This window comes from Diceros bicornis, chromosome 21, assembly GCF_020826845.1.
Source record: "Diceros bicornis minor isolate mBicDic1 chromosome 21, mDicBic1.mat.cur, whole genome shotgun sequence".
NCBI classification, from domain to species: Eukaryota; Metazoa; Chordata; class Mammalia; order Perissodactyla; family Rhinocerotidae; genus Diceros; species Diceros bicornis.
The window spans coordinates 15,300,511-15,322,874 of NC_080760.1; the positions used below are offsets into that span (position 1 = coordinate 15,300,511).

Consider the following 22,364-nt stretch of genomic DNA (forward strand, 5'->3'; position numbering starts at 1 on the left):
CTGAGAGTTAACTCCGCAAGCACTAAAATCTGAAAGAACTAGGTTTAAATCCTAACTACTACTGCCCAGCTGGATGACCATTGGCAGGTCACTTCAACTCTGCACCTCAGTTTCCTCATCAGTAAAATGGGGATTATAATAATACCCACCTCGTGGAGTTTCTGAGACAACGCATGTACAACATCGTGCCTGACATATAGTGAGCGCTCAGACTTACACTTGTACGTGGGCTCCCTAATTCACAGCAAGTGAACAAACAGAAAAGCATTTCATATCTGCTGCTTCCACAAGCCATAAATGTGAACAGTAATTACCACTATCTTGGTTGGCTTAGGTAACTTATACCTTTTTCAACATTAAAGAAACCAAGAAATAACCCACCTCCTATTTGGGCTCTTGAGATGCTGGAATGAGTTACAGGCCCATCAACACTGTTCCAATAGTTGACAAGGATTTGGCTTTAATCTGGTGAATGAAAATTTCATGAAAATAGTTATAGAAGAGTTATGATGAAAAAGTGCAAGGCTCTAAATGATGGATTTCAAAATATCAGTGCCTTTTCAGACATTCAGTCCCATACTGGACCAGAATACCACGGACAATAATTCCTTCAGAAAATGATTTTTCTAAGTAGATCCATATAAACCAGGCTGAGTGATTAAGGGGAAAAATGAGTTTAATAATACAGTATTAGATTGAGTATCATCCAGGAAAAGTATACTGTAAAAAATGTTTTGAATATTGATTGACCTCTAGTAACTTTAGTGTTGAAAATACTTGTATTATAGTGAGGTAGACAGTTAAAAAAAAAAAACTCTCCATTAGACAGACTTAAAATTTTGTAATAATATTTAAGAAAATGATAACATTATGAAAGAATGAAATATCTGATTAATGCTTAACTTTGTACAACTCGAATATAAACTTTAAAAATATTAGAAATTGTAACATTTGAGTGCATATAACGTTTGTACATTAAGATGAATTGCATGCTGTCCGTTTCCTCTTTGCACTTTCAGTCACCTTAAATAAACAAATATATACAGCCTTAACAGAACGACAGTGCATCCACAGCAAATGTGCATTTTAAATTATTTCTCCTGGCCAAGTCTTTGTTTTTACTTAGCATTTTATATTAGCATTTATTATCATTCTCACCCTTTTTTTGGACAGTTTCTAGTTCTCTGAACCAAACAAGCAACAGGTTAAGATGGAGAGAGAACAAAACTACTTAGCAGAAACAAAAACCTTTTTTAATGGTTGGTGTAAGTTCCCTTGTTTAAACCATTTCATGGTCAAAGATGAGAAGGAAGCTAACTCTTCAAGGGCCTACTTATGGGCAGTGTTTGACAATAATACTGGTGCAGGCTGGGGGAAAGTTCATGTTTTTGACAATCTGGGAGTGGGTATTTAAATTGTGCTGTGCTCTCTCCTGCTTCCTTCCGGAAGATGAATTCCACTGCTGCCTTCTTCCTCACTGCCCTTCCCCACCTCCCACCCCAAGCTCAATGTAACACTTTGCTCTTTTCACAGTTTCTCATTACCAAGTTTTAAAAACATTGCCTAACTGGTAATTACAATCTGAAACAATTCTTTTGGGGGAGCCCTGGGCTATTGCTGGCTGGTAATCTTTCAGGAATGTCAGAGAGAGGGGAGGGAACATAGATTTTAAAGAAACTTCGGAGACAAGGACTTGTGTCCCCTTTCATCCTTCTCTCCCCTGTAGCTGGCCTGCCCCCGTTTCCCGTCCTTGTCCTTCCGTGGGGCCCACCACCTCCATTCCTGACTCCACCCTTCTGCTTCCCCTCCAGTGCCCCGCTTACCTTCCTCACATAGCTCTCCATCCCTACCCATTTTTTAACTGGGAAATCACCTTCCCCTTAAAAGGGGATGTCTGCACTTTAGCAAATTCTGTTCAAAGAAATCAATTAGAAACAGACATCACGGAGGGCTTTTTGTGGGTTCCCTCCAGTTGGGGCTAATGCACCTCAGTGTCAGCTCCTCAGAGGCAGGCCTTGTGGTTTCTCATTACGCTTCAGGGGGTTCCATTTGGACTCATTCTTGTCATTCCATCCATACCAGCTCCCTTTCTCCCAGCGGAAAGAGCAACAGTCAAGGCAGCGACCTGAGCACCCCAGTTAGATGCAGGTTGCCAGTTCCCTCTCCTGAGAGAGGCCAGGGCAGAGCTGGTTACCAGAGCCAGCCAAGGCCCACTGGGGCCTACCTCTCAAAGCTCTTCTAAAGGCAGGGCTCTGCTGGTTCTCCTATTCCCAGTGCCAATTCCTCTATTTTAACACTTTTTGCTTGGGAGGTCACAAGGCATGGGCTATGACATGGCCAGAAAGACCCCACCTTCTTTACACAGGTAGAAAACAATCAAAGCAAAAGGTGATCAAAGGTGATTCTTCCTCTCACACTGTTTCCCTTCTTAAACTATTATTTTTTCAATCCATGGAGCAGTTGAGAAACAGGTATGAGTCTCCCCTTCCCCCACCTCCTATCAAAACCTGCGAGACACACAAGGAAATCCAAAGCCACAATAATAAAGAAAAAAACTAAACAAATCCTCCTTGGCTTGTTCTTCAAAGGTGGCCAGGCAAGGTGTGAAAATCCGTATCTCCCTCTGGGCTGGCAGGTGGAAGGTTCTGGGAAGGCTGAGCTCCCTCCGCTCCCACTTGGCTGCATGTCCAGGCTGTTCCCCCACCCTCCGCCTCCTCCAAGGCCAGCTCCTCCTCCGCCTCTCTGCAGTCAGGCCTCCCCCGCAGTCCCGGGCCAAGGCGGCTGGAAAGGCGCCGCTACCTGCAGCCGCACGACTCCACCACCATGTCCTCATACTGCTTGTAGACCACGTTATTGCCCGCGTCGATGTACAGGATGCTGATGGGAGTCAATTTGGTGGGCACGCAGCAGCTGGGCGGGGTGGAGCCAGGGTCCATGGAGTTCATCAGCGTCTGGATGATGGCGTGGTTGGTGGGCTCCAGGTGCGAGCGCAGCGGGAAGTCGCACACGCCTTCGCAGTGGTAGGCCTCGTACTCCAGGGGCGCGATAATCCAGTCGTCCCAGCCCAGCTCCTTGAAGTTCACGTGCAGGGGCTTCTTGCTGCAGCGCAGCCTCGACTTCTTGCCATGCCGCTTGCCGTGGCGGCTAGCGAAGGCCGTGCGCCGCCGCCGGCGGCCGGGCGAGGGCAGCCAAGGCCCGGCGTCCGGGGTGCCCGACGGCGGCGGCCAGGACCCCTCGGCGCCCGCGCCCGCAACCTCGGTGGAGCCCAGCTGCTCGCGCATCTCGGCGAACAGGTTCTTGCGCTGGGATCTGGTGAACACGACGAGCAGGGCGCGCTCCTGGGGGGGCCGCACCCTCCGGCTGAAGCCCAGACTCCGCAGGTCCGGGGGCGGCGGCGGCTGCTGGGGCCCCGGCGCAAGCGCCTCGGCCTCCCCGGCTCCCGGCTCGCCCCACGAGGCCCGCAGCTCCAAGCACAGCTGCTTCCAAGGCTGGTGGCGCAGGCCCTGCCACACGTCGAAGACTTCCCAGCCGGCCCGGGGCGCCCCCTGCGGGTCCAAGGTCCGCGCGTCCAGCTGCAGGGGCGACAGGCAGGGGAAGAGCTGCACGTGGAGCGGCCCGGCCGGCGGCCCCCAGGGCACTGCGGGCGCCTGGCGAAAGAGCCGCAGCTCCGCGCCCACCAGCTCTTCTTTGTCTGAGAGCGTGGACACATCAAACAGATACTTCTGTCTCCGAAGAGGAGTGTGCGAGAGATCGTCTGCGAGATAAAAAATAATTACAGTCAGTTTCACTTAAGGGGGAGATCAGCCCGGTGCTCTGCGGCCGCCCCCGGGAGGAAAAGGGTGGGGGGCTGGGCAGGCGGGCCGGGAGGCCAGCTCGGCCAGCCCGGGGCCTGACCACCCGGCTCCCCGCCCGGCCGGTTCACGGCGAGGGGAGGGGGCCACCAGCCCGGGACTCCCAGCGCGGAAGTCGGTGGCTGCTGGAGAGGCGGCCGCGGCGGCGGCCTCCCGGGTTTTCCCCCAGGATCCTGCGTAACCGCTAATGTGCCCTTTGTGGTCGCCAGCCTGGGCCTCGCTGCCCCCAGACCTCCTCTGGGCTGGCTCATTCTCATCATTCATGTCTCGGTTCAAATGTCACCTACTCCGAGAGGCCATCCTCGACCACCCTGATCTAAAGTAGCCTCCCTCGGTCACTATCGCAGGACCCTGGTTTATTATCTTCCCGGCACTTAGCACTATCTACAATGACCTCTCTTATATTTGTCTCCTTAGTGGTCTGTCTTTCCCAACAAGACCCCGCCCCCCTCCACCGGCCCATAGGAGCTGGGACCACGGCATGTCCATCTTGCTCACCACAGCGCCTACGGCCCTGCCTGACCTAAAGTACCTGCTGGTCAATAAGTGAGAAACTTCTAGAGCAATCATTCTCAATCTGGCTGACTGTTATAATCATCTGGAGAACTTAGGAATTATCAGGGCTTACTTAAGCCAATTGAATTAATATCTGAGGACAGAGCCAGGGTATTGGGTTTTTGTTAGCTTTTTTTTTTTTTAAGCTCCAAGATGATTTGATGGTGCAGCCCTAGTTTAGCCCACTAGTCTGGGGGGACGTTGCTGCCCATCAGGCTGTTTTCCTGAAGCATTTAGGGCCAACACAAAGCTGACAGAAGGAAGAGCTGCTGTGTGATTTCTTTCTTTCTTTTTTAAATTCACCAACCATTTACCCACAAACAAAAGAGGAATGAGGCTTTCAGAAGTCTGCAGGGGGGCAAATGAACAAAAACACACACACAAGGATCTATCTGCTGAGAAGATCCTGTAATCAATGAGAAACAAATACATCAATACGGAGAAACCCTCAGCCACAGACACACACACACTGAGCGATATTCTCCCCTTCTCCAATCACCCAATCTGAAATCTTCTTGCTTTGTAACTAATCTTGAAGATAAAATTTTTGGTTACAATTGAGAAAAGAAATTTGGGGCACATGGGGGGATAGATAACAGGCTTTTAAAATCCAAGGCAAATTCTTTGGGACCAAGGCAAAACTGGACTTCTTTTTTGACACACTTGTGCGTGAAGCCAACCCCACTTCAATGTGCAAGGCGGAAAGCTAACCAGATTTTCCTGGGCTGCCTTCTCATAAAATATTTACAACCCAGCAAATACAAAAATCCCCAAAGCCCCCAGCTTTCCCCAGAAGCTAGTAAAGTTTGGGTCGATTTCAATAATAAAAGTGTCACTGGGTCCCCATCTGACCCTCACTGCCTGTCCAGATGTAGCCCCAGGGCACTGGATCTGGAGCCTCAGCCACACCCAGTCCCCATTCTGGGCTCACCGCAGGCCCGGCTGCCTCACTCCTCTGCACAAGTCCCAACCTGAGAGGGAGCTGTGGGAAGGGTGAGAGAGGTGAAAAGGGAAAAGCTGCTGGAGGCAGCTGATTTATGGAAGCCAAGACCTTCAAACTGGCCAGGGTCACATTAAAATCAGTGGGAATTCAGCACACTTTCTTCTCCTCCTTTAAAGAAACCTGTGTCTGACAATGCTCAGCCACCACCCAGATCACTGGACTGAAGCCTTAGGCTTCACTTTATTGCCTCTCATATTTCTCTCTCCCCAAACTAAGGATGTGATGAGACGGACAAACCCAAGGCACTGGCTGCACTAGCTAACTGTTGTGAGGACTGACATATGTTTCATCCTTAATTTATCCACCAGCACAGAACAGTTCTGTGAGGGAGGTAGTCATATCGTTTCCATTTTACAGATGGGAAAACCAAGGCTTGGAGAAATTAACTTAATTGCCAAAGTCTGACAGCTGATGAGCGGTGAAGTTGAGATCCAAACCTAGGTCTATCTAATTCCAGAGTCGGAGCATTTAGCCCCTAAGCCCCATTGCCTCACCCTTATAATCCAGGTACTGGAGTCTAAAAGCAACTAGGAGTGCCCAGGGTATAAGGGAGGGGGGATACAGTCCAAACTGTATTTGCAGGGCTTGCTAGGAATAACACCCGGGCTCCCTTAGGAAATCATTTCCATCTCTGCTTACATAACTCTTGAGGTACTTTGTCACTGGCTGGAGAGCATTAGGCAGGTGTAAAGGATAATGATTTATTTCTCTTTCATGCAACATGGAGATATCAGCCTGCTTTTGTTTTCATTCTTCTTTTTTTAAGTGTGGGCTAATAAATAGTCTGAGTCACATTTCTCTAGTCCTCAAGAGTGGTCAAAACGGAAGAAACCATCTTTAGAAAGAAGGCGCTACTGATTCTGCAGCCTTGGGATTTCTGATGATCTTTCTAGCAAGATCATCCCACTCAGTCTTTCCAGGGCTCAGGGAAAGAGTGCACATGGGAGCATCAGCCTGTATCCTGCTCCCTTCCCTTCCCATACCACCTCCATCCCACAATTTGAGGGCCTCACCCGCCTGCATGTGGACACACTTGCCCACAGGTCCAAGCTTCCCAGTCCTAGAGGTGCACATGTCAGTGGTGTGATCCACTCTTAGGAGGGCAGACCCAATGAAGAAGCTGCCCAGGCCCTGGAAGTGGGCTCAGAGCTATCTGGGCGAGAACTCTGTGGCCACAATAGAGTAGTAACTCTCGCAGCCACTAAACCTGCTGCAGTCCCTAAATCAGCATCATCAGCATCACACACGAACTTGTTAGAAATGCAAATTATCTCAGGCCCCAGAGGTTTGTGTTGGGGCCCAGAATTAGCATTTCGAATTAGTTCCCAGATGATGCCAATTCTGCTAGTGGAGGATCCCACTTTAAGAACCACTAATCTAGATGAGTGTGTCCCCTTGGCTCTTTAGATTCCCCATCATGTGAGGAGGGCAACACTGGAGGCAGGACAACACAAGGCCCTCCAAGCACAAGCCCCAGGGTGGGTCGAAGGCAGCACTCACCAGAACCAAGCCACTACGGCTCCCAGGCCCTTCCCACCCCACCCCCACATTTTTTTCACTTTTTCAGCCACATGTACTCTCACTGGGTCTCCAGAACCTCTAACCCCTAAACAGAGGGTCCAAGAAGGTGGCCGCTCTGTACAGCTCCCCTACAGACCACATTCCCCACCTGTCTGGACCTGCTCTGGAGCTGTGCATCACAGAAATAGCCCAAAGGCATCCGACCTGGGGAGTGCACACACCACCACCCACTGTGACCCTGCAGACACTTTGCCTGCTGAGCTGGCATCACAAGGTCTGGCTCTGCTACTATGGCCGCCCGTGGTGTGTAGCTGGCCCTTCACACTCAGTTCTACAAGCCTGCTCTCCCATTAAGTCCTGTATAAATGAGGGCTGATGTCATCAAATGACCCTCTCTCCCATGCCCTTAACTAAAACGTGCACTTGCCATTTCAAAATCTGTTTGTGGCACTTTCTTACATCCTGGAAGCAAATCCTATGCTTTAGGCTTTTCAACTTAAATTGATCAATAATACATCATGGGAACTTTTTACTTTGCTTTTAATTTGCATCAACCTGGTTTGTTACAGCTTAGCCTACACCCTAGTGAACTCAGTGTTTGTTGAATATTAGACATATAGACCTTTCAAGTTACAATTGCTGGATTTGTGCTTATCAACTTTCCCTGGCCTGTGGGCGGAGGAAGGAGGGGGAGGCGGGAAGGAGAAGGAGCAAACTAGCCGCATATTTGAAGAAAATTCTTCATAAATAGGTCAGCCTTTTTTGAGTTAAGAGCAAGTTAGTAAAGGCTGAGAGCAACTCAAACATGCACTTCTGGTGTGGAAATGATAAAAACAAAAAAGAAAAGAAAAGAAGGGAACGAGAAAAAAAAAACTAGCCTCTTGCAAGGTAGGGACTATAGCGCCCATTTTAAATGACGAACCTGGGCCAGAAAGGTGAAGTCATCTGTGCAGGGTCACAGTCTGTGGCTGGAGGAAGCTACGAAGCAAACACCAGATCGGATAGGAAAGGATGCCCCTGGCGCTAAAGACGGGACACCGGGCCCCTGAGCCCCAGAAGGGTGGGGTAAGGGAGGGACGCACAGCGGCAGGAAACGCGCCTTGGCAGGAAACGCGCCTTAGCGCTCCACCTGCGCTCCTCTGGCCGGCGGCGGCTCCCGGAACTTGCGGGAGTTGCGGAAATCCCGCAACTTGGTTTGGTTTGGGGCGGGAAGGGCCCGCACTGCCCTTTTTCCAAGACATCTCTGAGACATGTATGCAGCTTGAGGCCGCTCTTGGGAATCCTGGTTGGATTTCCGTCACTCGCCCGCCCGAGCGTGTTCGCGCCGCGGGCCCTAGACTCCCTGGCGCTCCTCAGCGCGTCCTGCTCCCATCCTCTGAAGTCGCGGGGACCCTAGCCGGCCACCCGCCAGGCGTCTGGCCTCCCCCGCCTCCACCCTCCGCCCCGCCCCGCGACCTGCCCCACGTCCTCCTCAGGCACATACCCTGGGACTAGGCAGCGGCTCAGAAAGCCGAGATGATAGTGGGCTTTCCCATCCCCACCCCACTAGGAGGGGAAGGGAGGGGCGGGGATAATTACCCATCTTTACAAAGGAAACTCCGGACAACTTTGCAGCTAAGCCTTTCCCCCACCCCCTCATTTTCGAGCCAACAGCAGCACTGAACGCTTCTGAGGCAGCCTTTGCGACAGGCACGTGCTCGGGGCTCTGACAGCCTCTGTCCCTGAATCCTCACCGTGAGCGTCCCAGGCCCGTCCTACTGTTATGCTCATCTATAGACGAGGAAACTGGGGCTCCACGAAGTGTCTTCACTTGCCCATAGTCTTGCAACTAGTAAGGGACGGACGGCATCTGAAGGTCTTAATTCCACGCGAGGCCCTCAGACGTGCAGCGACGCCCCTCTTCCAGAGTTCTGACTGGGCAACCGAGCAAGAGGGAGGGCCCGGGACACACATTCCTCACCGATCCATCAACACCAGGTGCGCGGGGTTCCCCCAGGATTTCCTTTTTTTCCTTCAGTAGGAGGAAGAAGACCTCCCAGCAGAGAATTCATGGGCTGGGTTTGGAGTCACTTCTTTCCTAGGTCCCTCAGCTTCAGCAATGTCCTGAGATGCTGAAGTCCACAGGCATACTAGGTGAGTAAAAATGAGCCAGCAGCCCTCTCCATGGGTTGTGAATGCCTCTGAGTAATTTATGCTCCACGGATTACCCTCTCCTGGGACGCAGTGATCTCCTGGGCATCTCACTGTTCTCTTGCCCTGACTCCAGCCTCTCTTGAGATCTGAGCCTTGCAAACTGCTGACCTTGCTCAGCATCCTCACTGAGGTCAGGAGGCAGTCCACACAATTCACCCTCTCCAGGGTACTCTTGCTTGCATCCAGCATAATCCTAGCAAACACTGGTGTAGCACTTACTATGTGTTGGGTATGATCTAAATTCTTATAACTCATTTAAGCCTCAAAACCACTTATGGGTAAAATAATCGCCATTATGCTCATGTTATGGACCAGAAAACCAAAACACAGAGAGCTTGGGAGTAACTTGCCCTAGATAGTAAGAGGTAAACATAGCAGTCTGGCTCCAGTAGCTGTGCCACTACCCTGGACATCCCAGCCCTTGATCTCTTAAAACCCAGAGAAGGCTCCAGCTCTTTCATGCCGCCCATGCCTGGAGAAAAGGGCAATAATCCTCGGTCTCCAAAAGTCACTCACTTCCAAATCAGCAGAACTGAAGGGATGTCAACAATCAGACTTCTGAAAGAGAACTTACAAGGAAACTTAATTTTCTCATCTACAAAATGAGATAATAATGCCAGCTCACAGTCACTGAGAGAGGGAGGGCAAATGAAATAAGAGTGGGAACAATGTCCAAAGACACATGCAAATGTTAGTTACTACTGACGATGTGGAATGAGCATAGGAATTAGAGTCTAAGAGACATAGATTTGAATCCTGACCTGTGACTTCGTGGCTGGGTCACCTTGGGTGAACTGGGTCACATAATCTCTCCCAGCTTCATGTGCCTCATCCATAAAATGGGAGAACCACCCCTACTTTGCAGAGTCATTGTGAAGGTCAGAGTCAAGGCACCCAGGACAGCGCACAACACACTAAAACACTTAATGAATGTGGCAGTATTACTGTAAATACCTACATCCAGGCAGGGGGAAGATGCACCTGTCCTCCCCTTGGCCTTCTCTCCACAGTCCAGTTCTCTCCACAAGATTTCCAGAAGAGAGAGGAAGAAAGGTGGTGAGCAGAGGAGGTAAAGAGAGAAGCAGAGGCTTCCAGTTCCTGTCCGTCTAAAGTCCAGCCAACGGCAAAGGCCCATAGGGGCTGCAGCCTCACCTCCACTGACCTGATCTCTCTCAGTCCTTCCAGACCAAATGCACCACTGCGGTCCCTCCCACAATGCCAGGTGAAAAATCCACCTCTGGCCCAAACGGCATCAAGGACAGGGCCTCCCCTTGCTGCTTCCCTCCTCTTGGGGGTCAGGCCCAGTGCTAGCCCATGTGCTAACCCATTTGACTCTCCGCTGGGCAGACGCAGCCCTGAGAGGCCTGGGGCTTAGTCTCCTTGCCCACCCCCAAATTCCCCCTTTGCCACCCTTTTAGGGGCACGATCTGTCCACTGAGCCAATCTAGGGTGGGGGTGGAGGCAATGTTCCCAATCTTCTTCACCCCACAAAGGGCCAAGCATATGTTGTGGGGAAGAGGAGTTGTAGCAATGAATGACCCCTTGGGCTGCCTCGTGAGGCCTGGCCGGCGGCACGAGTCACCTTCGAAGGTCCCGCCAGTCGGTCGGTCAATGTGCCTGCCTCCCCCTCACATGCTCATCCGCCCAGCTGCCCTCTGGATCTCTTGGCTTCCCTAGGGTTTTCTCAAATAGCTTGCCCTTTATTTCTCAGCTTCTTTCCTTCTTTCAAAGACCAGAGGGGCCCAAGGCGAGTCTTCCACGGAGTCTCGGAGAGACTTTTCCACCCTCTCTCCCACGCGCGCGAACCCGCGCCCTCCTCTCCGCGACAGGCTCGGGCCTCGTGAACTTCACGGGATTAAGCGGGTCTGGTGGCCTTCTGCATCCCGCGGAGACTTCTCCGCCTTTGCACAGCAAGCTCCGGTTCAGCGTGAGGCAAACGAACGAGGCTGGGAGGGGGAGGGAAGGGGAGCCTTGACTTCCACACGACTGAAAACGTTAACTGCGCGCGCGCTCGGGGCCTCAGCACAGCCCTCAGCGGCAGTCACGCCGGTTTCTGGCGGGAGACGTGGGCCAGTCCTCGTCCCTGAACGCTGGGGACTGGGGACTGGTCGCCCCCAGCAGGAGTCCGAGAGCGCTTCACGCAGACTCTTTTTGTCTCTCCAGAATGAAATCGAGTCATTTATAAAGTAGTTTCCATGAACTTAATCGGTGCAAGCCCTCGTGGCCGCGCGCTCCCGAGACTGGCCTGAGAGCCAGAGATGCAAAACTGAGATCAGGGGCATGTCACCCGGCGTTTCCTTTCACCGCGGTCCCACCCGGGCTCCTGACCGCAGCAAATCAGGTCTTAATTTGACATCACCGCAGGTGAACCCCAAACGGATGATACTGTCCCCACACACCAGAGCCTCTCTCCCCACCTTTCCCCCGCACCCAAGCAGCTGGCGCCCCGACGTCCTCCGCTCCATCATCCTCCGTAGGTCACTGCCCTTCCCCTGGGGCCGCGAGTGCAGGGCCTGGACCGGGTTGATTTGCCAGGAGCTGCCTTCCCTGCACTGTCCACCTGTGGGGTCACCCGGGAACCCAGGGGAGCGACACAGGCCCTGGCAGGGTGGAAGAGGAGATTCGCAGCTTTGAAACAGCCATCTGGACTGGAACATGATGGGACCGTTTGACTTGAGAGCTTCGAGATTAAATGTAGAAGAAAAGGTGCCCATTTTATGTGGTTTCTCCTCCCCGACCAGTTCTGAGGTTGCAGGTCTGGGGCGGGGCTCACATTGTCGTGTCGTGATGGGCAGGAGATTGGACCCTTAGCACCCAGGAGACCTGCGCAGAACAAACCTCAGTGATGTGTTCTTTAAAGGGCTGGGCCGGGCGCAGCTTCTGAAGAAGCGATTGCTGCAACTCCGCTCCACTGCTTTCGCCTTGGGCTGACTCCCGAAATAACGTCAGCAAAATGAGATTCGTGGTGGCAGCTATGGGACATAGTCTAGCACCATTCAATTTCCCTTCCCATGGGGAGTGGGAGCGCCAGTCGGCTGGGAAGTGGGGCGGAGGCTGGACCAACTTGCTTGGAAGTCAGATTTGCAAAGCAGGCGCACCGATTCTCTTTGGTTCCTGCGTTATTTAGGGGTTGGGGCGTGTGTGTGTAAACCACTCCCGACCCCAAAGCCAAGCCTCCGAGCTGCCCTTGCTTCTGTTTTCTGCTCGGCTCCTCACGCTAAATCCGCGCCAGCCTGGGCCACAGGCCCGCCCCTGTCCTCGCCGGTACGCCCACTGGCGGGTCCCTAAGCCGTGCCCCGCCCCCAGGCGCCCGAGCCACTCGCGGCGCAGCGCGCGCATCTCCCGGAACGCTGGCCAGCGCTGCCCGCCGCCGGCCCCCTCCAAACGCCTGCAGCCCCTCACCCCAAGGGGACCCTCGGCCCGCAGCAGCGCTAATGGACTGTCCTGGGACACAGAGAACGGCAACCCTGGAACCCATTAGGCCGACGAGGACCTATTTGATTCCTGTAAACAGGAGACAACATTTAACCGACATTGAGCTTAAAAAATAAACAGCCATGGCTTTAAGGAGGAGGAGAGAGGTGGTAGATGCCAAGCAACGAAATGGCGTGGTGGATTCACATTCCCGCTTTCCACACCTCGCGGCCTCTGCTCAGGCTCGGATCCCGTCCGCGGGTCCAGAGAGCATCGTCTGAGCAGGGTTATCGAACTAATGCCCTTCACTCTCCTTAAAAGCCCCCAGGGATTACTGTTGGTTTGTTGTGGGTCGTCTGACGAACACAGCAGTCCTGGCAGGAAACAAAAGTTTTCGTTCTACCCTATTTCTGTCATACCATCCTTCCCACACTTCTGCGTCCGGTTCCCTTCTCCTTTCCCCCAAGCCTCCCCAGGAAGACGTCACCAATTTCTAGGAGGTGCGCAGCCAGAACCGCGAGAACTTCAGCTGGGAAAAACGGGTTGCGCTAGGACCTCCATCAGTGCAACGCCCTGCGTCCCCAGAGGGTCCAAGCGACGTGCATCCTCTCTGGTCGGGAGGGGGAGCTTTCATGTCCCGATTCACTTTGCGGGAGAAGGGATTCACAAGGCCTGTCGTGGGCTGTGAGTTAGGTACTTTTACCTTTTAATGTGCAGAAACAACAAGGATGTTTGAGCACGGTTTTCGATCCCCTCCCCCCACCAGCAACTCTACCGCGCAAACTCGCGAAGCCGGAGAGCCTCCCGCGCTGGGGAAAACGCGCAGTGTCCTTCCCAGATTAGCCTCCCCCGCCGAGGAAGCTCGCCCAAATTCGGGCGCAGTTTACACTGTCGACGCAGAAGACACTAGGTGTTCTCAGCTTCTAGCTAAGATGACCCTTGTAAGGATTTTGTAAGGCAGACCGTTGAGGCCTTAGGGATGGGGGCGGCAGTCACTGATACTTAACAACAAGCCAAAGGCTAAGGGATTGGTTTGTGGCCTTAAAAATGTTTTACTCATTCCAACCAGAAGAGCAGAACAAAATTCTAGTTTAAAGTTTCCTTCCCTTACCCCCGGGCTTCTTCCAGGATCTTCCAGTTCACCGGGCAGGAGGAAGATCCTGAACCTGGACGACGACGCAAACGCTGCGCTGGCGCTCAGGTTGCCGCGCCCTCACACGCACGCGCTTGAACGCTCAGCAATCCTTTTCCAAGGCTGTTCCCTCTTTCCGGGGAAATAAAGCCTAGATTGGAACCTTCTGCCGGCTTCCTCACTTGGCCGTCTGGTCTGCATTAGTGTTTTTATAAGGGACTCAAACAAATCGAATACAAGGTCACCAAATAATTAACAGTTGTGAATTCCCTCCGTCCCCATTAAAATACTTCCCTGCTTATATTTCATTTTCCTCTTGCCAACGACAACAGGGTCCGGGCAAAAGCGCCGCTGCGTTGATTACACCACTCTGCGGCCCAGGTCCACCCAGAAACTCGCTGTTTTGCATAAACATGCTGTACCAGACGAACTTGAGTCGTGAGGGAACTATGCAGCTCTTAGAATGCCCTCCCCGCAGCTAGGCTATCCCCACAACTGTCCTGCCCTGCCCCCTGGTAATCGCGACCCAGAAGGTAAATCAAGAAGCCAACAAACAATCGGCCGCCACCTCTCCTGAGATTCATTTCTAGGGTGTCAAGTTCCTCAAGGATGTTCCGATCTCGTTTTGGTTTTTATCTGTTCCCTACCGCCTCCTTTCTGAGCGCCTATTGTAACAACAACAACCCCCCAAAAATTTGAGTATTCTTATTTCAAAATCATCTGGAAACCTAACTCACAGCAATATTCTTAGACTCATTTGGTGTCCTCATCCTTGAGCGAGGTGTCCCCCCCTCCCCCCTTGTTGGTAGTTTGTGGCACTGCTCACTACACAAATTAGAAGTCCGAGTTCTGCTACTTTCTCTCTCTCTCCCACCCCCGCTATCTCTCAGCCATGTTGAATTCGTAGAAGTTCTAATTGTCTGCCTTTTCCAGGCCCCAGAGTTGGGGGTCTAGGGCTCCAGGACTAGTGGTCTTTTAATGAGTTACATCATGTGCTGTAATTTCTCTACATCCAACCTAGTCCATTCTGATCTTATGACTGCACCGACACTCACATGCACACACTTTTTCACTTTATGGATCCAAAGCCATTTCTGAAGCACAATATGAAGGCAGTTTAAAAGATCAGGGATAACACAGTTTGTGCCTTTTACAAGGAGTACAAAGAGGAAGCAAGGCATAGCACAGAATCAGCCCTTAAATCCAAAGTTCCCCTCCAACTGGTAACTGGGTCTCAAGAGACCACAGAGGAATATTAGACAGGGTGGGAAATCTGTCTTTTTTCTTTTTTTTTAACTTTTGCTTCTTGCCACCATCCTTTAGAAACTTCTTCACCCCTTACGCTACACAAATAGTGCCTTAGGTAAGCATGCGGGGTCTAGAATAAGATATGAGCTTCACCTCTCACTAGCCCTGTGACCTTGAGCAAGTTGGTTAACCTGTCTTCTTTAATTCACCTGTAAAACAGTGACAATAGCCCTTTCCCTGGGAGTGGTTGTTAGAATTGAATGAAATGATTGATGTAACAGATTTTAGCACAGAACTTGGTACACAGTAAATACTCAATATATCTTGGTTATTATTATTACCTCTAGATGTTTGGAGAGCAAGCTGAAAGGAAGGACACATACATTTAAAAAAAACAAAACAAAAAAATCCTTGCAATGAGGTCTGCTCATGGGACGTGGGAGAGGGTGACAAGAGTGAGGTAGTGCAGAACGTGCCCTCTTTATAATAGGACCTAAAGCGCTCTTCATTCACTGTGGATAGACTTGATGCCTGTTCTCCCACTTAATCGCAAGCTTCAGGTGTAACTTGTACGGTTTCTGGGTTCCCAGGTGAGGAAGGTTTTTTACAAACACTGTACGTGAGTAAGTTGTTCATGCCTTGTGAGCCGGCTTCAGGATTCCTTCCATTTTCTTTACTCCTCCCCCTGAGGGACCCCTGCTCCTTGAAGCCGAGCCTGCCACACTCGAAGGCGATTTAAACATCCCCGAGGCAAGGCGCCAAGTTAGCGCGGCTGGCCCAGCTCTAAGCTGGCCGCTGCTCTTTCCTCCTGGCCGGGCCATCCACGGGTTGGGGGAGGGGATGTTGGAGGGTTTGGCGCGGTTAAGAGTCCCCACGTGAGAGGGGCGGAAGTCCTTGCCAGGAGCTGGGGATGCGCGGCTGGCGGGTCCCTTCCATCACGGGAGACTAGACACCGTTTGATGTGTTATGACATGAACCCTCAATTAGATCGCTGAGTTGAAACACTCCAATCAGGGGCCCGATGCTAAGCAAGCCCCGGAAGGTCCAGCCTGAGGTCACCGCCGGTGACACATCAAATCAAAATCAGTGAGAGGGAAAGTGAGGCTTTCCCTTCATCAAGCTGGGGCTGTAGCCCGCAACGTACCCCCTCCTCTGCGCGCCCCCTCCAGCCCGCGGCTCCGCACTCCTTCGCCCCCGCGCGGTGTGGGACGAGCCACACAGCCTTCCCAGTCAGCTAACTGCCTTGCTTCGCTTTTTCTGGGAACCTGAGGGCGTGGAGGAGACCGTGCCTTAGAAGTTAAGATCCAGGTGTTCAAGCCGCATCTCCTCCGACTGGGGACTGCGCGCAGCTCCACGGCATTCTGGAGTTGAAGCCGGACGTCTGGATCTTGGTCCGGCTAGCCTGGAGACCTTGGCGCGGGAACAGAGGCCCCCCAGCCCGGGCGCTCAGCCAGTCCCTTCTCTGCCTCCGGCGTCTAGGGCGCCCAGCGCGGTGTCGGAGGAGAGGCTGCAGCGGGCGAGCAAGGGTGAAGCGAGGCTGCGTCTGCGCCAGACCTGAAGCCACCAGAGACCCCTCACACTTGCCCGAACGCTGCAGGCTTCGATAGACACCTCCGAACAGCCTGCAGGGTCTCTTGGTCCTGTGCCAGACTCACAGGGCGCAGCGAACGAATTAGGGGTGCTTGCTTGGGGGAGGGGCGGAGATTCTTGCCACTTCCCTTCGGGGGGAAAAGAAAATGCGCGCCCAACTGCCCGCCAGCCTGGGCCTCCGGGATTTCTTCCCTTGGGGAAAGACCTCTTGAGCAATTTTCTCTGAGCTTCCTTAGTCTCGCTCTCCTTCGACTAGGGTAGTAGAGAAGGCGGACGATAAACTGACGATCTGGTGTGAGGGAGACAACAGAGGCAGAGCCGGGGATGGAGGGGCAGAAGCTGGCTGTGCTGCAGAGCTGCGCCGGCAGCACGGAGCCCAGGGACCCAGTTGCAGCGCTACGAAGAAGCCACGTGTATTTACTAAGGTGACTTTAGTAGTCTTAAAGTTACCATAAAATACTCGCCGTTAATTTGCCGCCCGGACCTTTCAGCAGCTCATGAACCTCGCTGACCTCCCGCTGCAGCGGCAAACCAAGCGTGGGCAGGACCCGTGTCCGCAAGAAAGGCGGCTGCCAGAGAGGAGGATGGGGGCTGGAGCCCGGGAAGAGCCCGGGGCTCGCGGGCCGTTAGCCTGCTCTGAAAAGCTTCAAGGACGCGCGAGTACACAAGGCAGCCAGGGCGGAGCAGCCCTCTCAGCCCGAACCCCGGCGCTCGGGGGTTCCTGGGCGACCCCACTTTCTCCGACCTGGAAGTGGGAGACTCGGAACGCGTCACAGCCGCGGAGCTAAGTTTGGTCAGGATGGCGGAGCGGATAGCTGCCTAAATCTCTTTTATCTCCTCCCTTTCTTCTCATCCCCTTCCTCCCCTGTCCTCTTCCTTCCCTTTTTCTCCCTTCCTTTCCTGTCCCCTTCCACGTTACTGTCTCTTCTTCAGGAGCTGAGTTACCGGCGCCTGTGGATCCCTCCTCAATTTCTGGGACAAGGGAGAGCGCGAGGTTCTCGAAGGCACTCGCCACGCTGCAGACCAAGGTGGATGGCAACGAGGGGTCGCAGGGGTTTCCGCACACACCCACACATGCACCCGCATCCACAGAGGGGACCAGACGCGAGGCTCCTGGTAGAAGCGCAGAGAGAGGAGGGCCGCCTGGCTGAGAAAGGGGGATGAGCACACTCACGCACCCATGTGGATTAAGTACCAACAAACCCCGAAATTTAGCTACCTTGCCCCTGCCCCTCGGCTTGCCCTGCCAGTTGCTGCCGCCGCCTCTGCAGAAACGACTCGGTTGCGGCCTCAGAGCGGCCGAGAGCACGCTGCAGGAACAAGAAAGCCCGAGGGCGCTGGGCTCCCGCCTGGCTGACGATCCCCACACCCACAGCGGCGGCGACGAGCCGAGAACCCGCGCAGCGGCTGGGCCAGGGCACTGCCAGACGCAGCTCGCGGACTCGCTCCTCTGATCGCGGGACTCGCTTCTGCCGGCTTTTCCCGGAGAGAACCGGAGCTCGGAGCTTTCCAACGCTCCTTCATGAGCCAGGGCCCGCCTGGTCCGCTACGGGAGCTCAGGCCTTAGACCGCGCACCCCGCACAACCCGGGACCCCGTGGCACGGGTTCAGTCCGTCTCCGCCGCGACCCCTCTCCAGCCCCGGTCATTTGTCTGCCACCTCCCGTCCTCCACGCTTCCTCCACCAGCCACCAGACGAGCGGCCACCACTCTGCTTTCTGCAAAAGACAAGAGGAAGAAGGAAGGAAGGGAGATAGGAAGGAAGGGAAAGAAGGAAACGAGGAAGGGAGGATTGCAAACCGGAGTAAAATCTGCAGCCGCATTCAGAAACTTACTCCGGCTTGAGGAAAAACAATTTAAGAAAAGAAAGTGGGTGGTGTCCAGAGCTGGAAGGGAATTCACAAACCAGCCTCCTGCCAGTGCCGGAGCAGCGCCCCGGCTGCGGAGCTCCAGGGGGAAAGGAGTCGGGCATCTTCTTTGCCACTTACCTAGTCCCCTGTCTACAAAGCTAGTGATCGTATTAGCCGACCTGGAAGACTGGAAAAAGGTGGCGTTGATGCCCAGCTTCTCGGCGATGGAGTAAGTCCTGTAGATTGACAGCATGTACTCGTGGGGCACCACGCGCGGGCCCCCGCCAGGCGGCTCCTGCGCCTGGTGCTGCTTCGGCGGCCGCCGCCGGGGCTCATCTTGCGGCCGTGGCCGAAGCTCCTGGTGCTCCAGGGGCGCCCGGGCAGTGGCACTCTCTCGCGGCGCCCGCGGCATCTTCCCTTCCTTGCGGCTCCGCATTCCCTTGGTGGAGCCCAGCTCCGCGGAGGACGAGGAAGACGAGATGGAAGCCTGCTGGAAACCGGGCAAATCCCACAGGAAACTGATGAGGAAGACCGCCGAGAGCAGGACCCTGGGAGTATCCATGGCGAGTGAATGGCAGCGTCTCCCCGAGAGGCGGCGGCGCAGGACGTGAGGGGCACAGAGCGGCTGGACAGCGGCCGGGGCCCGGCTCCTCGGGCGGACTCGGAGTGCGAGGAGCCGGGTCCCAGCCACACAAACCCCGGCCCTGCCACGCCCCCTCCCGCCCCTCGCCGGGAGGGGAGGGGAGGGCAGGGAGGGAGGGGAGGGGAGCGGAGGGTGGGAGGAGAGGTCGGGTGGTGCGGGCAGGAGGTGTGGGGGAGAGGGGCCTTGGTGTGCCGGTGTGGCAGGGAGACGCAGCGCCCCTGCGGGACACGCGCGGGGTTGCCGGGCGGTGAGCGCAGAGCCGGCTCCGAGCGCTGGGCCGGGAAGGGCGGGCGCGGCTGCCCCGCGGCGAGGAAGCCAGGGGCATCCGCAGCGCCGGAATCCCCCTAGGACTGTCCCAAGCTCGGTCCCTTCGCAGGGCTGCGCCGACTCTCGGTCGTCTCCAGCCACCTCCACTTTCCTGGGAGCGTGCGGCCCCGGAGGAGGGAAGCTGCGGCGCCCCCCAGAGACCACTAGGTGTAGGCGCCTCTGCAGCGGACTGCGCGCTGGCTCCGGGCGATGGCACCCTCCGTCCTTGGCCCCAACCGCCAGGCCGGCCGCTCGCTCCCTTCAGGGGCCAGTCCAGGGCCAGGGAAGCCTCGCCGCGTGCCATGCGCAGAGCCCAGCTCTAAACAGACCCATTCTCTCGGTGGGGTACTGCTCTCCACAGAGACAGGGCATCTGTTCCCCACTCTCGAGGTCAGGCAAAGGCCACGAGTCTTTAGAGTCTGGATGGATGCTAAAAGCTGCTGCGCCCTCCTGCAGGCCCCGGCCTCTCCTCTCGAAGTCCCCAACCTCTTCTGACGCTGGCTTTAGCCGCTTCACTTCTCCTTCGTCGGCTCCATGTGTCCTCTTGCCTCTGGAGGCCTGGCTCCCGCCTCCTCTGTACCCCCATATTCCCTCTCTTCTTTCCCTCCGCCTTCAATACTTCCTCCTTCCCCAAGTCCCTTCTGCATTCCAATCCCTTTCCCCAGCCTGCTTTTCTTCTCACACTGCCCTCCCATCTCTCTCTGCCTTCCCACCGTCTCCCACCCCGGCCTCCCCCCACCCCTTCCAGTGGACCCCTCCCTTTGCAACTCTTCCCCAATCTGGTTCTCTTCAGCCCAGCCTCGCCCCATCACGAGTTTCCTTTCTCTGTCCCCAGATTCCCCGTGCCTGTCTTCCCCGCCCACTGCCTCCCTCGTTCCCGGGCCTGAACGCTGGAAGTCGAGGCGGAGGGCTGCTTCTCTCCCACAGTGCTCTGTGCCCTGGAATGCTATGGACATGTTTTCCCTGTGCATCTATTGGGTGCTCAGCAACCAACCATGAAATGCTCCCCTTTAATCGTTCCAACAGCTCTGTGAGGTTGGTCTTACTATTTTCACTTTTACAGATTAAAAAAAATGAGACTGAGAGAGGATAAATGACTTTTCCAAGGACACTCAGCCAAGAGATCATGCAGCCAGGGGGCAGAACCCAGGGCTCAGACCCCAAACCTAGTGCTCCTCCCGCCACAGCATAGAAGAGTGGATTCCTGGCCTGATATCTCTAATTCGTTTCTTGCCTTTTCCTCTTCTTTGCCGTTTTATTTGATCTCAAATGGTTTCCTCCCCCACACTGCTTGGGGGGGGGGTGGTTCCCAGACTCTCTGCTCCCCTCCCTGTCACTTTCTTCCCCCTTTGGCTTTTCCAGTCCTTTTACTGTCCCTGCAGGGACCACTCATCTGACAAGACCGCAGGAGGAGGGAGTTTTCCCTGTTCCCTTCATTTTTTAACTTCCTTGAGGTCTGGGCTATGCCCTCCACCCTGGGCACTGGCCTCCCCCAGGTAATGGCAAACCCTTAAGAGAACTTGTGTATCCCACAGGGTTCTAAGCCCCTTTACATATATTATTTTATTTAATCTTCAAAATAATCTTGAGATAAAGGCTGTATATCCCTATTTTACAGATAGGGAAACTGAGGCTTATAACCATTGGACTATTGAGCCTGCTACTCTCCTCTTGGTCTCCTCTGTGGATGCCCCTTTGGGCCCTATCTCAATCCTACTTATGTCCCCTAGTTTTAGGTTCATGATTGTCAAGTTCTGAAACTTTAGACTCAAAGGTGGTTTAACCATAACCTTTTCTTCCTTCCTCTCTCTCTGCTTTAAAACGGCTTGTTGTTATTTACTAAACTAACAACATAAAAGGAAATGGCACTGAAAGAAGAAAATTGTTTCTCCTATTTTTGCCAGTACAACAAATCAAAATGTTTTTGCTTTTATGGGTTCCCTTCCTTTCTTTCTTTTTTGTGCACATGTTATTTTCATATTACTGCCATCGAGGGATAGATACTATGTTGTACCCTTTCTTCGTCACTTAACATTATACCCAAAGCATGTCTGCTGGTCCTTCTTTCCATTTTTTTGTTTGTTTTGTATTATTGTCAGGTAATTTCCTTCAACACCTCTCCTCTGCGTCCTTCTGCCTCTCTCTGCAGGTCTTCACCACCCCCCTACTGGCCTGCACATGCCACCTCTGCAAAGCCACAGACTCAAACTCCTCATTTCTCACTTGCAGAAGCAGCATTTCCCCTCCTGCCGCCCTGTCACCCCTGGGATGCACGTGGGCTTGTCTGGCCTGCTCAACATCTTGTTCGGTACATCCGCCTCTCAAGTGTCATCCAGGAGAGGCTTCCTCCCTGTGGTCTCTCTCCATCCCTTACCTCGGGGAAACAAACACTTGTGGTTTGTGTTATCAGTATTTTAATTTCTATCAGTATGGAGCTGGCTAATGATGATTCATGGTTTCAGATCCTCCATCCAATAAGAATGTCTCCTGTCTGCAACTGCAACCCTGCATGTTCTCTCTTCATTTTGCCCACAGCAATTATTATCTGCTACAAGTTATCCGTAAACAGGAAACAAAGTAATGAGCCTATTTGCTGTGGTTTAGGGTCTTTCAGCACACTAGATGGAGTCATGTGTAAGAGTAAAGACTAAGAGCAAATGGCACTGGGACAGGGACCCTGAAGGATGTCTTCCCAGCTTCAGGATTCCCCTGGGGCAGATATTACTGTCCTTCATTTCTACAAACCTCAGGTCTCTGCCGGGAAACTGCTGGCTGCTCTTTTCTGGAAAGGGCTGCAGAGCTCATTTCACAGGTGAGCAAACAGAGGGACAGATAAACTCAGAGCAGGGGTCCAGGACTGGGACACAGTCTTTCTGACTCCTACCTAATCCAATGCTTCCTCTATATTAGAAAACATTTCATATTTCAAATATCATGGCAATGGTGCACAGTAGTGTATAAAGCCTTATCTCTTCCTCCCTCATGGGTATGTTTCAAATAGGAATCCACCCCAATATTAACAAGGCCACACCAAGGGCTTTGCCGTGTGTGTGTGTGTG

General features: G+C 53.6%; 1 protein-coding gene across 1 annotated transcript; it reads right to left on the bottom strand.

The window, feature by feature from the left end:
- Positions 1–664: 664 nt before the first annotated feature.
- On the bottom strand, positions 665–18,959 carry GDF6 (growth differentiation factor 6). Its single transcript, XM_058564666.1, has 2 exons — positions 18,495–18,959; positions 665–3,754 (listed from the first exon to the last, which is right to left on the bottom strand). The coding sequence occupies exons 1-2, from the start codon at positions 18,916–18,918 to the stop codon at positions 2,796–2,798; spliced, it is 1,383 nt and encodes a 460-aa protein (XP_058420649.1). The 5' UTR covers positions 18,919–18,959; the 3' UTR covers positions 665–2,795.
- Positions 18,960–22,364: the final 3,405 nt, after the last annotated feature.

What these genes read in the sequence shown, in the direction of transcription:
- GDF6 (XM_058564666.1), bottom strand. Translation starts at nt 18,918, where the DNA reads ATGGATACTCCCAGGGTCCTGCTCTCGGCGGTCTTCCTCATCAGTTTC. An exon ending in CTTTGTAGACAGGGGACTAG is followed by an intron (nt 3,755 to 18,494) that starts GTAAGTGGCAAA and finishes TTTATCTCGCAG; the next exon opens with ACGATCTCTCGCACACTCCT.